This window comes from Heterodontus francisci, chromosome 12, assembly GCF_036365525.1.
Source record: "Heterodontus francisci isolate sHetFra1 chromosome 12, sHetFra1.hap1, whole genome shotgun sequence".
Taxonomy (NCBI): Eukaryota; Metazoa; Chordata; class Chondrichthyes; order Heterodontiformes; family Heterodontidae; genus Heterodontus; species Heterodontus francisci.
Window position 1 is genome coordinate 79,794,331 of NC_090382.1, and position 16,656 is coordinate 79,810,986.

At 44.5% G+C, this 16,656-nt stretch overlaps 1 protein-coding gene across 3 annotated transcripts in view; it reads left to right on the plus strand.

The window, feature by feature from the left end:
- LOC137375953 (cyclin-dependent kinase-like 2) overlaps nt 1-16,656 on the plus strand; it is a 197,917-nt gene that overhangs the window by 119,464 nt on the left and 61,797 nt on the right. For all 3 annotated transcript variants that reach the window (XR_010976103.1, XM_068043723.1, XM_068043724.1), the window contains exon 11: nt 12,349-12,511. Coding sequence is in view for 2 of the 3 variants with exons in the window: in XM_068043723.1 (XP_067899824.1) it covers nt 12,349-12,511 (163 nt within the window). In the remaining variant the exon portion in view is untranslated. The remainder of the gene's footprint in view (nt 1-12,348; nt 12,512-16,656) is intronic.

Sequence of the window (16,656 nt, forward strand, 5' to 3'; positions counted from 1 at the left end):
AGGAATAAGGTGCATAAAGTAGTGAGAGTGTTTTTAGTAGTAGAAAAGGACCATATTGTATGGGAGCAGACTAAGAAGGACCACAAGGGATACAAAGACAGGTTTACAATGCATGCATGTTAATGCACAAAGTGTGGTGAATAAGATTAGTGAGTTCCAAGCACAAATAGCTGTGTGAGAATATGATGTAATGGCAATAATAGAAACTTGGTTTAAAAATGCTGAGGACTGGGCACTTAATACAAAGGATACAAAGTGTTCATAAAAGGTAGGGAAGGGAAAAAGGGAGATGGGGTGCCAGTATTGATCAGGGAAGATATTGTAGTGTTGGAAAGAGAGGATGTCCTTGAGGGGGCAAAGACAATCCATTTGGCTAGAGTTGAGAAGCAAAAAGGGGATGATCACGCTACTGGGGATATTCTATAGGCCTCCAGAAAGTGAGAGAGAGATAGAGGTGCACATCTGCAGGGAAATCACAGCGATGTGCAAGAACGAAAGAGCAGTGATATTGGTGATTAATTACCCAAATATCAATTGGGTTAATGTTAGAGTAAAGGGAAAGGAGGGAAAGTAATTTTTGAATTGTGTTCAGGAGAACTTCCTTGAACAGTATGTTCTCAGTTCAACTAGGAAGGAGACATTGCTGGATCTGGTGCTTGGGAATGAGGCAGGCCAAGTGTCTGTGGGAGAACACTTGGTTAAGAGCAATCATCATATAATAAGGTTTAGAGAAGCAATGGAGAAGAGCAAGGAACAATCTGAATTAGAACTTCTAAATTGGACGAGGGCTAATTTCAATGGAATGGGAGGGACCAGGGTAAAATGGAACCAAAGATTGAAAGGAAAAACTGTAACAAAGCAATGGGTGACCTTTACGGAGGAGTTGCTTCAGGTATAGGAAAGGTACATTCCAACAAGGGCGACAGGTAATGGAACCAAAGCCAGGGTTCTTTGGATAACAAGGGAGATAGAGAATATAATGAAACAGAAAACAATGGTGTAAGATGCCTGTCAGGTGAATTCTTCATGCGAGAACCAGATCAAGTACAATAAGTTGAGAGGAAAAGTTAAGACGAAAATATGATTGGCAAAGAGAGAAGATGAGAATAAAATAGCAGTTAAGATAAAAGGGAACACAAAAATCTTCTCCACCAGCATGTAAATAGTAAGCAGGTAGTAAGAGGCACTGTGGGGCCTGTTAGTGACATAGAGGTGTAGGGCAAGACTGGAAAATTTAATGACTACTTTATATTGGGGTTTACTAAGGAAGAGGATGCTGATAAAATATCAGTAAAATGGAGATGGTAGAGGTAATGGATGAGGTGAATATTGATAGGCAGGATGAACTGGAAAGGCTCTCTATGCTTTGAGTGGATAAGTCACCTGGTCCAGATGGCTTGCATCCAAGGTTGCGAAAAGAAGTGGGAGTGGAGATAGTGGAAGGGCTTACCATAATTTTCCAATCTTCCCTGGATTAGGGGAGGTGCCCAGAGGATTGGAGAGTGGCAAATGTGACACCCTTATTCAAGAAAGGGTGTAAGGATACTCCTAGTAACTACAGGCCAGTCACTTTTACATCTGTGGTGGGTAAGGTTTTAAAAACAATAATCAGGGAAAAAAATCAACAGGCACTTGGAGAGATTTGAGTTAAACAGAGAGAGTCAGCATGAATTTGTAAAAGGCAGATTGTGCTTGACTAACCTAATTGATTTTTTTGATGAAATAACAGAGAAGGTTGATGAAGGGAAAGGAATGGATGTTGTTTATTTGGATTTTAAGAAAGCCTTTGACCCAGTGCCACATAAAAGGCTGGTTGGCAAAATTGAGGCTCATGGAATAGAAGGGTCAGTGTCACCTTAGATTAAAAAAATTGGCTTAAGGACAGAAACAGCGAGTCATGATAAATGGTTTGGGCTGTAGGATGGTAGACAGTGGTGCTCCCCAAGGTTCAAATCTAGGACCAGTGCTTTTTTTGATATGCATAAATGAATTGGGTATTGTAATACAGAGTAAAATTTAAAAATTTGCCAATGATACCAAACTTGGAGGTATGGCAGACAATGAGGATGAACCAATCAACTGCAACAGGACATAGATAGGCTAGCAGAATGGGAAGACAAGTGGCAGATGGAATTTAATACAGAGAAATGTGATGCATTTTGGCAGAAGGGATAGGGAGAGGCAATATAGACTAAATGGTACAGTTCTAAAGAGTGTACAGGGAAGAGGAATATATTGAGAGAGTAGTTAGCAAAGCATATGGGATCTTGGGCTTCATAAATAGAGGTATTGAGTACAAAAGCAGGGAGGCTATGCTGAACCTTTATAAAGCTCTGGTTCAGCCACACCTAGAGTATTGCATCCAGTTCTGGTCACTACACTTTAGGAAGGATGTGAGAGTCCTTGAGAAGATGCAGAGGAGATTTATCAGAATGATTCTAGGGATGAGGAATTCTAGCTTCAAGGTTAGGTTGGAGAAGCTGGGGTTGTTCTCCTTGGAGCGAAGGAGGTTGAGGGGAGATTTGATCGAGGTGTACAAGCTTCTGACAGGTTTGGATGGGGTAGACAAAGAAAAGCTATTCCCATTAGCTGCTGGTACAAGAACTAGGGAACACAGATTTAAGGTTTTGGGCAAGAGATGGAGGGGGGATACGCATCAAGTGGTACTGACCTGGGACTCACTGCCTCCTTCTTAGGCAGTCCATCGAGAGCAAGGATGACTTTCTTCCACTCCAGGGTTGTGGGTCCTTAGGTGACTGAATAGTCCAATTCTGGATCTGCACACTCTGCCACAGGTGGGGCAGGTGGTGTTTGGTGAGGCGAGTGAATGGGATGCTCGAAATTCCAAATGCTCCTTTCGCTGTTTGCACTTAGTCTCTGCTTGGGAATATCGACATTGTTCGAACTGGCTGGCACTGCAGCGGATGCTTCACCATTTTGGGCAGTCTCGGGCAAGAGATTCCCACAAATCGGTGGCGATGTCACATTTTTTCAGGGAGGCTTTAAGGACATCCTTGTAGCGTTTCCTCTGTCCTCCTGGTAGCCTCTTGCCATGACGGAGTTCGGAGTAGAAAGCTTGTTTTGGGAGGCTTCTGTCAGGCATGCGGACGATGTGGCCCACCCAGCGTAACTGACAAGACATGACATGACCAGTGGCTCGATACTGGGGATGTTGGCCTGAGAGAGGACACTGATATTGGAGCGCCTGTGCTGCCACTGAATTTGCAGGATCTTGCGGAGGCACCACTGGTGATACCTTTCCAGGGCTTTGCGATGTCTGCTGTACAGTGTCCATGTTTCTGACACATACAGGAGAGCAGGTAACACTGTGGCCCTGCAGACCATGAGCTTGGTGCCAGGTTTGAGGTCTTTGTCATCAAACAATCTTTTCCTCAGATGACCGAAGGCTGCGCAGGCACAATGGAGGCGATGCTTACAAGGGTGGTGGAAGCGGAGACGATGAATGATTTCAAAAGAAAATTGGTTGGGCTTGAAGGAAATAAACTTGCAGGGCTAGGGGAATGGAGCCTGGGAATGGGACTGATTGGATTGCTCTGCAGCGAGCCAGCATGGACCTGATAGGCTGAATGGCCTCCTTCTATACCATTATGACTCAATGGCTCGATGACTTTGTGCAAATCAAAAATGTGTGATGAATTAAGCATGATAGAAATGTTACAGAAATAGTTGTGATGCCTAAAGAAGTGTGCGCCATATGCATGACTGTTCATAAGGGTACATTGATCAATCACAGAAGAGTTTTTCTCTTTATTATCTCTGTCATCTTCATGGAGTTTGCTTCTGTCCCTTTATTTTTATCCTCTGATTCTCTATATCTAGAGCCATCTTGGAATGTCCTGTTCTGCTACTCTGTTTCATCTTCTGGTCTGTATTTTTTTTTAAACTATATCTTCTATTCTGCTTCTCTCCTGTCTTGTGCTTCTGTTGTTCCTTCTTCCTTTGCCTTGTCTTACACTGGTTTCTTTCTGCTTCTCTTCTGTTGCTCAGCTTTTCTACAGATTCTGCCTGTACTTATTCTCTTTTCTCCTTTTGGGCTGGTCTATCATTGATAGTAAGTAGTCATTGGGAGAAGGGCTTGAATCAGGACCGCAGCCCAATGGGACGTGACATGTTGGATCACTGGTGGGGGAAGGATTTGGTGTATGCTGGATGCAGTGACATCTGGACAGATTCACAGAAGCATAGTAAAGTGGATGGTGCTATGAAGCTGAGCTGAGGTTCCAGAGGATTGAATGATAATTATAATGGTAAGTATGTTTTTGAAGTTTGAAACACAGCTTATAATTAACATTAACAACCAGACCTGATGGAAATAACATGGCCACAGAACCATAAAACTATAAGTTAATGTGACTCAAACAGGAAGTCTCAAAACTTTATATAGAGAGAGCCAGAAGGCTACAACTAGAATTAATTTAGGATTAATTATCCTAATTCTTTTGTTTTTACATTATTCTGGATGAATGTTTTAATTTTGGGTGTAAATAAGTTTTTTTAAAATATAAAGATATTAGTGGAATGCTAATAATTTGCCAGCAGCAGGAGTATTATTTTTAAATAAAAGCAAAATACTGCGGATGCTGGAAATCTGAAACAAAAACAAGAAATGCTGGAATCACTCAGCAGGTCTGGCAGCATCTGTGGAAAGAGAAGCAGAGTTAACGTTTCGGGTCAGTGACCCTTCTTCGGAATACTTATACTAAATACTTATTAAAATAGAAGAATACTCTGCCACAATGCTAACAGTAAACCCATAAGGATAGTCTAGCAATTTAGAAATCTGATTCCAAAATACACAGTATGTAATATTAAGGACCGAACAGGTCAATAACATTGGTTTTAGTTTTCTCCCAACTAACTACTCAGTCAGGGTCTGGACATACAGGGTGCAAAAGTCAGATGTGTTTTTATGGGCACTACAAGTGGCCTTTGAAGTCCAAACTGGCATTCAAGACAAGCACGCACACTTGGTACGCATCTCACCAGATGTCATGTTAGTGAGGTATTATTGTGCAATTAGCATCCGCTGAAAGTATGCAGAGTAACCAGATTATGATGCAAATCATTTGATGCCAACACTGCCATTTTCAAGCTCAATGCTCCAGCTAATGCCATCTCTAAATCACGCATAGCTGAACACATGCTCAGCAGCAGGAAGACTCCCCCTTCTCACCAGTGCTGCTTAAAGGCATTATCAACGACTTTCAGATTAGTTGCTGATTGCATTCTACTGACTGTTGATACATTTGGACAAGTGTTTAGTGCTTTCTAGAGTTCTTTAAAGTGCCTAAGGTCTACGGGGAGTGGTGTGGCGTGTGCTGAAGGAGTTGTTTTTGAATTCAAGGCTCCTGCACGAACCAGTTGCTTCCAGACATGGATGTACTAGCAGGCATCCCCCTTAGAATACAACATAACTGGGAGAATGTACCAAGGCCACTCAGAGCTGGGCAAGCTACCAGAAGAGAGAGGAGGTGGAGGTAGAGAAGGGCTCTCAGAGGGAGGCTTTATCCACTCAAAGTGTTCAGGAATCAACACCTCAACCTCAAAGAGGAACAATGGGCTGAATTTTCGCTTTGAGGGTGGGACTGTTTCCGGGTCCCAAACCTGCCCCCATGGGGGAAATAGTCACTGACCTGGGGCACCCCCTTAATTGGCATGGTTCCCTGTCCAATTAAGGGCAGCAACTGGGCTCAGGAAGCTACAGGGCCAATCAGAGGCCTTCCAACTTCAGAGGCACTGGCTGCTGTAAAAGGTAAGTAACTGAGAGGATGCTTCAACAAGGTGCTTTCTCAACCCCTTTTTCTAAACAATTTAAATAAAAAATACAGAAAGCGGGGTGGTGGGTGGTGGGTGAGTCCCTCTGCAGGGCGGCCTTTGACTGCACTCCCACCCCAGGCAGGCAGGGAGAACCTGCAGGTCTGCTAGGAGCACTGGTACCCCGGCCCACCACTGGGTGCCGACCTCCAGGTAATTAAACTGTCTTCCATCACATTGGGAAACTGGAGGCCAACTGGAAACTCGCTGTCAGCCTCCATTACATATACTTAACAAGGCTTTTAACGAGCCTAATTACCTGCCTGCCTCATGGGAGCTGGCAGCCTTGCTGGGCCCCGAACCTCTGGCTGACATTAGGAATGGGGGTCAGGAAGCTGACATGCCAGCCAGCCTCATAATTTTCGGGCCCTGCCTGCCTCTGTTCCGGACCTTGGCGGAGGCTGAAAATTGAGCCCGATGTGACAGATTACTGTGGTTCAGTAAGCATGTCCTCACTGAATTCTGCTACCTGCTGCAGCCTCAACTGCAACCTCAGAGCAGGACGAGGACTGCATTGCCAGTGTCAATGAAGATCACTGTGGCATGAACTTTTATGCTTCAGGCTCCTTCTGGGCTGGAACTGGAGATATTTGCAACATCTCACAGTTTGCTGTCCGCTGTTGCATAAGGGAGGTCACTGAGGCTCTGTATGCAATAAGAGCTGACTATATTTCATTCTCTCTTACCAGAGAGCAGCAGGTGGAGTAGGCATGCAGCTTTGCGAGGATTGCAGGCTTCCCCATGGTGCAGGGTGATTGCACATACATCATTTTGCGGAAGCCACATGTCAACTCTGAAAGGAATTCCACTCACTCAACATCCAGCTGATGTACCTCCATACATAGCGTATCATGCAGGTTAATGCCCAGTATCCTGGCAGCAGGCATAATGCCTTCATTCTGCGGCAGTCTGCTGTGCCAGCTGCATTTGAGGCATCATGATAAACCAAAGGGCGGTCACTGGATGACGAAGGCTATCTGCTGACGACATGGCTGATGACACTGGTGTGCAACCCATGCGCATACAATGAAAGCCATGTTGTCACACGAAATGTGATCAAGCAGACCTTTGGCATGCTGAAACAATGCTTCCACGGCCTGGACTGCTCTGGCAGAGTCCTGCAGTATTCGACCAAGCCTGTTTCAGGATTTATGGTGGTCTGCTGTATTCTGCACATACTCACCATCATGAGGGCACAGACCTTGCCTTCAGCTATACAGTGAGTGGTGGAGGAGAAAGAGGAGGAGGAAGAGGAAAGAGAAAAGGAGGTACTCTAGATAGCTCCTTTCTGGCCGGGCTGTCTATAAACAACACATCAGACTGCAATCTCAGTAAATGTAACCCCAATTCCCCATTCCCCAACAGATCCCATATCTTACCTTCCCTCTGTCGCTGACCATCACAGCATTCACTTGGCCACAATGCAAAAATTAAAGCCAACACAAATAAATATTTCTAACCAAATTTGTAAATTAAACATGCCATATTGTAGTCAAAAGTCAACTAATCACCCTTGTGCATTCCCTTAGCACTTCCCTTCCATGTGTTTTTGCCTGTCCTAGTGCAGCATGGCTGGTGACAGGCTGCTGACTTTCAGTGGAGGAGGCTGCAGATTGGGATGGGCAATGTCTTCAAGCAGATCTGGGTTTAGAAAGCCTGTCTGCAGACTGCACTATCTTGGCCTGGGCAACAGCAGTCTGGGCTGGCTGGTTGACAGGCAACAGCAAGGGTAATGGTAAGTGGCAGTGGTGGGAGGATGAATGCTGTCTTCCTGAGAGGGGACAACAGATTCATGCTCCATGGAGCCGCTACCATGCCCATGGGGTGGCGCCTCACAAATCCTACTGATTTGTTGGAGGACAGATTGCTGGACTGCTGCGATACCCTCCAAGCCTCTTTGAACACTGGTATTCACAACTATGATGGCAGCAGTCAGAGCTTCCACGACAACAACCTGACCTTGCATGAGAGCAGTTGGAGCTTACATTACAGAAGTCTGAGCCTCCACTGCATCTTCCGGCTTCTGCTGTGCTGCAATGGAAATTGGCCATCAGATGCAACATCATAGTTGGATTCACAAGGGTGCTAATGGAATTGGCCACCACTTCCATGTTGGAAAGGATAGGCTACGAGCTCGGCGCAAATCCTGTGTAAAGCTGGACATCTCCATGTTCCTTGACAGTGCACGCAGGCTTTTTGGTAAGCTTGCCAATGCACTAAGTATTTCATTGTGTACACCCATCGGCCTTCACTTCTAGGCTGCTGCATCAAAGTGCTCATTAGAGTCCTCTGCTGCAGAACTTGTGTACTATCTCACCCTCTAGGGAGCTGCACCTGCGCTATCCTTGCTCATGCCTGTAGGCCACTTGTGCCCAGCTACTCACTACATGCATATCCTGCCTCTAAACTATTCTCTAAAGTGTGCGCAGTGTCAGAATCTGAGCTGGTGACCTCGAGTGTGACAGTGTTTCTTTAACATCACTGTTTTCTTGCTGTTCCACCTGACGCTCTTCCATCATTGGCCAGGTTGCAGTTCTTGGGTAACTGAAAGGAGAAAGGCACAGAGGGAAGGGGAGCAAGATGTGCATGCTTACACCATCTGCAGCTTCTAAATCAGAAGAGATTGTGGGATGAGGAGAAAGTTGGTTGTGAGCAGGAGGATTATGTAAGAGAATACCAAAATCTTCTATGGTTTCAGCCCTGCCGCTGGCCACGGCCTCAACAATGGCCCTTCAATGATGACAAGCACGTCTCCTCCATGGAGGTGAGGACCTGCAAGCACACCTGCTCACTCTGATTGTGTACCACCTTGTCCTGCAAGAGAGAGGGAAGTTTGTCAGTGAGTGTGGTGCAATCTGTTTGGATAATGTGGCTGTCATGTTTGAACAGCTGGCAGCATTTGCAAGTTGTGAGATGTGGATGTAAGGGTGAGGCGAAACTATCAATGTTAGGTATGAGTCCTGAATGATAGAGATTGTTGGTAGTTGAATGCTGGAGGTGTGGTAGATTGAGCAAAGTCTGAGGCTGGTTGTGAAATTAGTAGTATATAGCATTTGAAGATGCATTCACTGGCATTATCCACTCTTGTGTGGTCATTGAACCTTTTGCAGCACCAGTTCCTTCGTCTTGATTCCTGACATTGACCTGCACGGTTATCTGCTCCCATTGCCTTCTCAGAGTTTGTCTCCTGGCCCTCTGTGGGTAGAGCCATTTCTTCTTCTCTGCACTTCCTCAGCCAAGGCCTCCAGTGCAGTGTTGGAAAATCTTGAAGTCTGCTGTCTCCCATGGTGTGCCATCCTTGTGTCTTTCCTATGTTAGAATCCATTGTAGATTGACTTCCAGCACCTGCTTCAGCCATAATCTACCTCCCCTTTATTAGGTGCAGGCTGGCTTTAAATAGTGCAATAACTGTTGCTAGCCTCTCACAATTGTGGTCCCCCTGCTGAGGCGTGCAGCTGCTCAACAGCACAATTAGCGCTGGCTGCACACTACAATCATTTAAATGAGCCAACAGCAGAAAGTTTGCGTGCTGCCAGCATTGAAAGCAACAGGCAAGGGTTAATCACACATCCTGTTCCCCACACCCGTTTTATTAAAGTTTTCATCATTTTAATCGTTGTCTGGAGCTTCTTTAATGTTTAATGTTAATGGTTAGAAATCTTTTAAGAAATTATTTATACTTAAATTGTTCAAAACCAGCTTGCCCCAGAAAAAATGACCGCTGTTAATGCCAGATTAGATGACTGGCTGGACATTTGGAGACAGTTTTTTTCTTAGGATTTAGGCAGTGTTGGCAATGCTGTATTTACTATCTATCCAAAGTTGCCCTGTGATTGTGGTGGGCAATCTGCTCCTTAAACGAATGAAATCCTTATGTTGGTGGTGCTCTCACAATGGTAGGGAATTCCATGATGTTGATCCAGCTTCTTATTGAAGGAGTTGTGAATGCAGTTGAACACCTTGAAGTCAGCAACAGGTAACTCCAATCCTGATTTTATTGATGTAAAGAAGGTCATCGATAAAGCAGCTGAAGATAGTTGGGCCAAGGATGCTTGCCTGAAGAACTCCTGTAGTGATGTCCTAGGGTTATGATGATTGGCCTCCACCAACCACAATCATCTTCCTTCGTGTGAAGTATGACTCCAGCCACTGTAGCACTTTCCTTTTGACCTCCATTGACCTTAGTTTTGTTCGGACTCCTTGGTTCTGCATGCAATCAAAAGCATCTATTCTTACCTCCCCTGTGGTAAGTTTGAACTTTCTTCAGTGTACTTGGGGAAGGGTGACTAATACCTAGCAAGTATACATATGTGTTAAAACTGGATATTATATGAATATTTACAATTCCTATTACTTAAATAAGACTAATGCTTTACATATATATTGAAATTAATTTTGCATATTTAATTATATAATATAATTACCAGTTAGAGGTTTATGCATTTATTTTGCCCATATTCCTAATGCAAGTCTTGCTTTAAGAACCTAAGGAAATGAGAAAGTAGGTCATGTACAATATACACAGTTATTCCACAATTTATTTATTTGCCAAAGCAAGGTGAAGAACCGTCAAATCTGAATTTCTTTCCCTGGCATCCAAAGATAATTGATTGTAAACTTCAACCTCTCAACCTGACATTATAATCTGCATTATTCATCCCTGCCTAGTTGAATTTCAGAGGTGAACAACACACATGGAACCCTAATGTTTTGTAGAGTAATCATGTAGAACTAATCTTAGGTGAATAATACAAAAACATTCAATAATTTAAAAACAAACATGAAGCAGCTTCACTCAGACAAGGCAGCTTTATAGGTCTAAGAAAGCAATGGACTCCAGCCCTTGAATTTGTATCCTAATTGTGACCAAAATTTGAAATCATTTTTCTTTATTGGATGACCTTCAGCCTTTCTTAGTCAGACCCCTAGATTAGAATTATTTTATAATGAGCTGATTATACCACGCTGTGGCATGATACTATCACACATGAATCCTTATCCAGGAATAGAATGATTACTGTACACAGAATTGAATAGGGCATGTTTTTCAAAGAGCCAGGTGTCAGATTTCTACATGCTGTCACACACTAACAAGTTGAAGAAATAAATTATTTTTGTGGAATGTTTGTTTTGCCGTGGTGGGAGCTGGTCTAGGTATTGCCTAGGATTTGAAATAGATTTTAAAAATACCAATTACCTCAAACAGCCAATGCCACTACAGGAACCTTAAAGGAATGGTGCTTTTTTCACCCGTTTTTACTTGTTTCATATTATATCCTTTTCTTCTGAAGGGAATTATTTGCACAATTGCACAAATATCAGACACCCCCAATATCATGTCTAAATGGCCATTCTTCATTTGTGAGCATAATAGACATTGCTGGTATGCTATCCAACTATGAGATCATCCTGTCCTTGCCTGATGTCTCCACGCACACACACTTTCCAGCATGACTCATTTAACAGCAATTAGAAGAGAGTGCCTGTGTTTTTTTTTCTGCCCCAGGGTTTTAGCTCAATTGTTGTGAGCTTGCTGCAGCAATTAGCTAACTCAGCAAAGATTAGGGATCAGTATCATATCACATGTTGTGTTTACCCACTGAGATGTTGGTGGAATTCAACTTTTAATACCTCATTATTTCTTTTACTTGTGTGATCCACTGATTGAGTAATAAAAAGCTTTGATATCAAGATAGTCTATGTTGTGGTGCCACAATGTGACAGAGTACTGGAATATAAAATCACACTTATAGCCCCAGTATTGGTGAGTTCCCATTCTCAGCTGCATCACTACATGAATGGTCTAAGCTGAGGCCTACTGTCTTCCCACAGAGAAAGTATCCTGCCTGCTGGTGGCTGGTTTCTGAAAAGCATTAGTTAAGTTCTGGGAGCAGGTTGCCAGCTTTCTGCCTTGGAAGTTTTAGTTAATTTTAGTTTTTAGTTTTAGAGATACAGCACTGAAACAGGCCCTTCGGCCCACCGAGTCTGTGCTGACCATCAACCACCCATTTATACTAATCCTACACTAATTCCATATTCCTACCACAACCCTACCTGCCCCTATATTTTCCTACCACCTATACTAGGAGCAATTGCTAATGGCCAATTACCTATCAACCTACAAGTCTTTTGGCATGTGGGAGGAAACCGGAGCACCAGGAGGAAACCCACGCAGACACAGGGAGAACTTGCAAACTCCACACAGGCAGTACCCAGAATTGAACCCGGGTCGCTGGAGCTGTGAGGCTGCGTGCTAACCACTGCGCCACTGTGCCTCCCCATTGGAAGTAACATGGAATTAGAAGAATTAATTGAGAAAAGCAATAAAAAATAAATGAAATTGTGGGATGGTCACCTTTAAAGGAAAAATTTTGACAGTTTAAAAACTAATTTTTATTTTAATGGAGTGGAAACGTCTGGCATTCCCAGGTACAATCAGGAGTATTATCAAATTGTAGTGATGTGAACCGATCTCACCACTAGTGACGCGGATTTGTTTTTTCTTTGTTTCAGGCTCAAAATGAGGATACTAGTCTTGGCGAACAACCTGTGCAGATAGATCAAGAACTGAATGGAAGCAAAAAGAAGCTAAAAACAATTAAGACAGGAAAGGAGGATCTCCATTTTCCAGAGCTGACATCAACTGGCCATCAACTGGAAGTGAAGGGACTGGAAGGTACAGAAAGATTCCCCTCTCTAATAAAATATATATAATTATCTGATCTCAGAACTAGCTGGCCAAATCATGTGAGCAAACATTACTGAAGTTGTGCAGGTCTGCGAGGGTGGTGGGAGGTGCTGAAGGTTGATGCAAGGGATGGTGTCTACATGGATTTTAAGAAAGTGCTTGACAAAGTACCACATAAAAGCTGGTTGCTAAAACTGAGGCCCATGGAATAAGAAGGTCAGTGTCAGCTTGGATAAAATATTGGCTTAAGGACAGAAAACATAGAGTTATTTGGTTATAAATGGTTATTTTTCAGACTGGAGGATAGTAGACAGTGGTGTTCCCCAAGGGTCAGTGCTTTTCTGATACACTTAAATGACTTGGATATTGGAATAGAGAGTAAAATTTTGAAATTTGCCGATGATACCAAACTTGGAGGTGTGGCAATTAGTGAGGATGATACCAATGGACTGCAACAGGACATTGATAGGCTGGCAGAATGTGCAGACAAGTGACAGATGTAATTTAATACATAGAAGTGTGAGATGATGCATTTTGCCAGAAGGGATAGGGAGAGGCAATATAGACAAAATGGCACAGTTCTAAAGAATGTGTAGGAACAGCGGGACCTAGGGGTTCTTGTGCATAGGTCTTTGAAAGTGGCAGGATATATTGAGTGAGTAGTTAACAAAGTATATAAGATCTTGAGCTTCATAAATAGAGGTATTGAGTACAAAAGCAGAGAAGTTATGCTGGACCTTTAAAAAGCTCTGGTTAGGCCACAATTGGAGTATTGTGTCCAGTTCCGGTCACCACACTTTAGGAAGGATGTGAGGGTCCTTGAGACCGTGAAGAGAAGATTTACCAGATTTACTTCATCCAGGGATGAGGGATTTTAGCTACAAGGTTAGGTTGGAGAAGCTGGGGTTGTTCTCCTTGGAGCAAAGGAGATTGAAGAGAGATTTGATAGAGGTGTACAAGATTATAGCAGATAAAGTAGACAAAGAAAAGCTGTTCCCATTAGCTGCTGGCACCAGGAATATGGGCCACAGATTTAAGGTTTTGGGTAAGAGGTACAGGGGATGTGAGGAAGAACGTTTTTACGCAGCGAGTGGTAATGACCTGGGACTCGTTGCCAACAAGGGTGGTGGAAGCAGCGATGGTCAATGATTTCACAAAAGAAATTGGATGGGCACTTGAGGGAAATAAACTTGCAGGGCTATGGAGATAGAACAGGAGAATGGGACTGACTGGATTGCTTTACAGAGAGCCAGCATGGACTCGATGGGCCGAATGGCCTCCTTCTATGCCATAATAATTCTATGACTCTATATCACCTTTGACAAACTCTAATCACTGATGTCTTTACTTACTTTCTGCACAATCTGATGAAAAGCATAACACAAGACCCTTGCAAACAAAGATTGTGGAGTAAAGGCCTGCTACCCGGCCCGAACCTGACAGGACTGACGACAGATGTTGGTGTCGGGTGGGGTCGGGCCGCTCTTCCTGGTCCGGCCTTCGGGCTTGGATCGGGTCGGGTTGGGTCTGGATTGGCCACACACAGCAAGGTAAGTGTTAAAAGATAAAAACTTACCTGAGCTGCGAGTCTGGCACATCAAGCAGGGAAACTGAGTCTGTGCAGTGAGCGTGTGAGCATCTCTATGACGTCATCACGCTCATGCTGCAGCTTCCTGAAGATTGGGAGCTGGAAGGTAAGTAAAGGGAGCATTGCAGTGGTCAGGTCGGGCTCGGGGGCGGGTCAGGCTCAGGTCTGGTCAGGCTCTGGGGGGAAAATGGAGGGATTTGGGCTGGGTCGGGCTCAGGTCCCATGCGGTTCCATTGGGTTCGGGCCGGGTTTTTTTGTCGTCACTTGAGCAGGCCTTTAGTGTGGAGACCTGCATTAAATCTGAAGTCAGGTCCAGGAGTATAAAGATCTAATCCATTGCATTATTTAGAACATTTAGGGACAGGGCGGCACAGTGGCACAGTGGTTAGCACCGCAGCCTCACAACTCCAGGGACCTGGGTTCAATTCCGGGTCAACTGCCTGTGTGGAGTTTGCAAGTTCTCCCTGTGTCTGCGTGGGTTTTCTCCGGGTGCTCCGGTTTCCTCCCACAAGCCAAAAGACTTGCAGGTTGATAGGTAAATTGGCCATTATAAATTGTCACTAGTGTAGGTAGGTGGTAGGGAAATATAGGGACAGGTGGGGATGTTTGGTAGGAATATGGGATTAGTGTAGGATTAATATAAATGGGTGGTTGATGTTCGGCACAGACTCGGTGGGCCGAAGGGCCTGTTTCAGTGCTGTATCTCTAATCTAATCTAATCTAATAACCCACCCATCTGGAAACAGACGGGATTGGGTGCATCACTGGATTTATATCTGGCCCAATTTTATTCTCCATTGAAGCCAATGGAGAGTAACATTGAGCAGGGCGTAAAACTGGCATTCCACCCGATCCTGTGGGTTTCCCGCCCAGCGACTTAAGTTAAAATGACCCCCTTTGCATCAGCCAGCTCTTTATGATATAATATGATATAATGTTCTACAAGACCAAGGGGGAAAATTGGATAGAGCCCAAAAACAAGTCCAGGGATCGTGATGCGCAATTAACTTGCACCTATTCGTTCCAATGAAGGCAGCATGCAAAACTTGTACTGCCTACACATTATAATGATTGAAGTATCCAGCCAGTGCTAAGTATGCTGCTGATTGGTTGGACGCCTGAGTAGGGGCTTCAAAATCATGAAAGGCCAGCATGAGTTCAAGCATTACTTAAATCCAGACTGCTCCTCTCAAAGGGTGTATTTTGGCCGGAGGAGGTGCTAAAATTCATATCACAAATGTCTTTGACCTGGGAAATACACAGGAATAGAGCAACTTGTCAAAGAGTGGGCTCCAAGGTTCTCCAATACAGCACCGGTGGCCCTTGTGCAGGAGGTTGACAGGAGGAGAGAGGTTCTCTAGCCACAGGGGACAAGGACACCTGACAGATAAACTCTGAAAAGGCAATGGGAGCAGATAGCTGTGCGGGTCAGTGCCAGTAGCGTAGCCCTAAGGACCGGATGCAGTGCTACAAAAGGTTCAATGACCTCACATAAGTGATCAATGTTAGCGAATGCATCTTCAAATACCACTTTCCACCAACTGCACCTCTAGTCTCACACACTGCTCAATGCAATGCATCCCTTCTCTCACTTACCAACAATTTCCATCAATTATAACTCATACCTAATCATAGCTTCACTCTTCTTCTTAGGTAGTCCCTCAGTATTGAGGATGACTTGCTTCTACTCCAGTTCAATGGGTTCTCAGAAGGCCGATAAGTCTATTGTGTGATCTGCAGACTCTGCCACATGAGGGGCAGGCGGTGCTTGAAGGGTCAGATAGATGAGTAGTTTGGAGGTTTTTGCATTCCCTCCGACACCTCGACTTCGCCTTCGCATGTTCCCGATGAAATCCCTCAAGGTTTATAATGATTCCTGAATGAACTTTCTCCATCTGAATGCTCACGAGCCACTCCCATGAGTCGATGGGAATGTTTTATCTCTTCATGGATGCTTTAGGACGTCTCTAAAGCGTTTCCCCTGTCCTCCTGGGAGTCTCCTGCTGCGACCAAGTTTTGAGTAGAACAGCTGCTTCGGGAGTTTGGTGTCAGGCATGCAAATGGCATGTCCTGCCCAGTGGAGCTGATTTCAGGTGATTAGTGCCCCGGTGCTGGGAAGGTTGGCTTGGGAGAGGATGCTGCTGTTGGACTGCCTTTCTTGCCATGGGATTTGGAGCACCTTGTGGAGGCACATCTGGTGGTACTTCTCTAGCGCTTTGAAGCAGCTGTTCTACTCAGAACTTGGCCGCAACAGGAGACTCCCAAGAGGACAGCGGGAATGCTTTAGAAATTTCCTCAAAACATCACTGAAGAGATCAAATATCCCCGTCGACTTACGGGTGTCCCTGGCCCGTGATAGTTCTAGATGGAGAAAGCTCATTTGGTGATTGTCCAAGTCTCTGAAGCACATAGGAGTGCAGAGGTCACTGTTGCCCAGTAAACCATGATCTTAGTCTTGGGTCGAGATCCTGATCCTCAAATATTATCTTCCTCAGCCAGCCGAAGGCTGAGTTGGCATATTGGAGGCAATGATGAACCTCGTCGT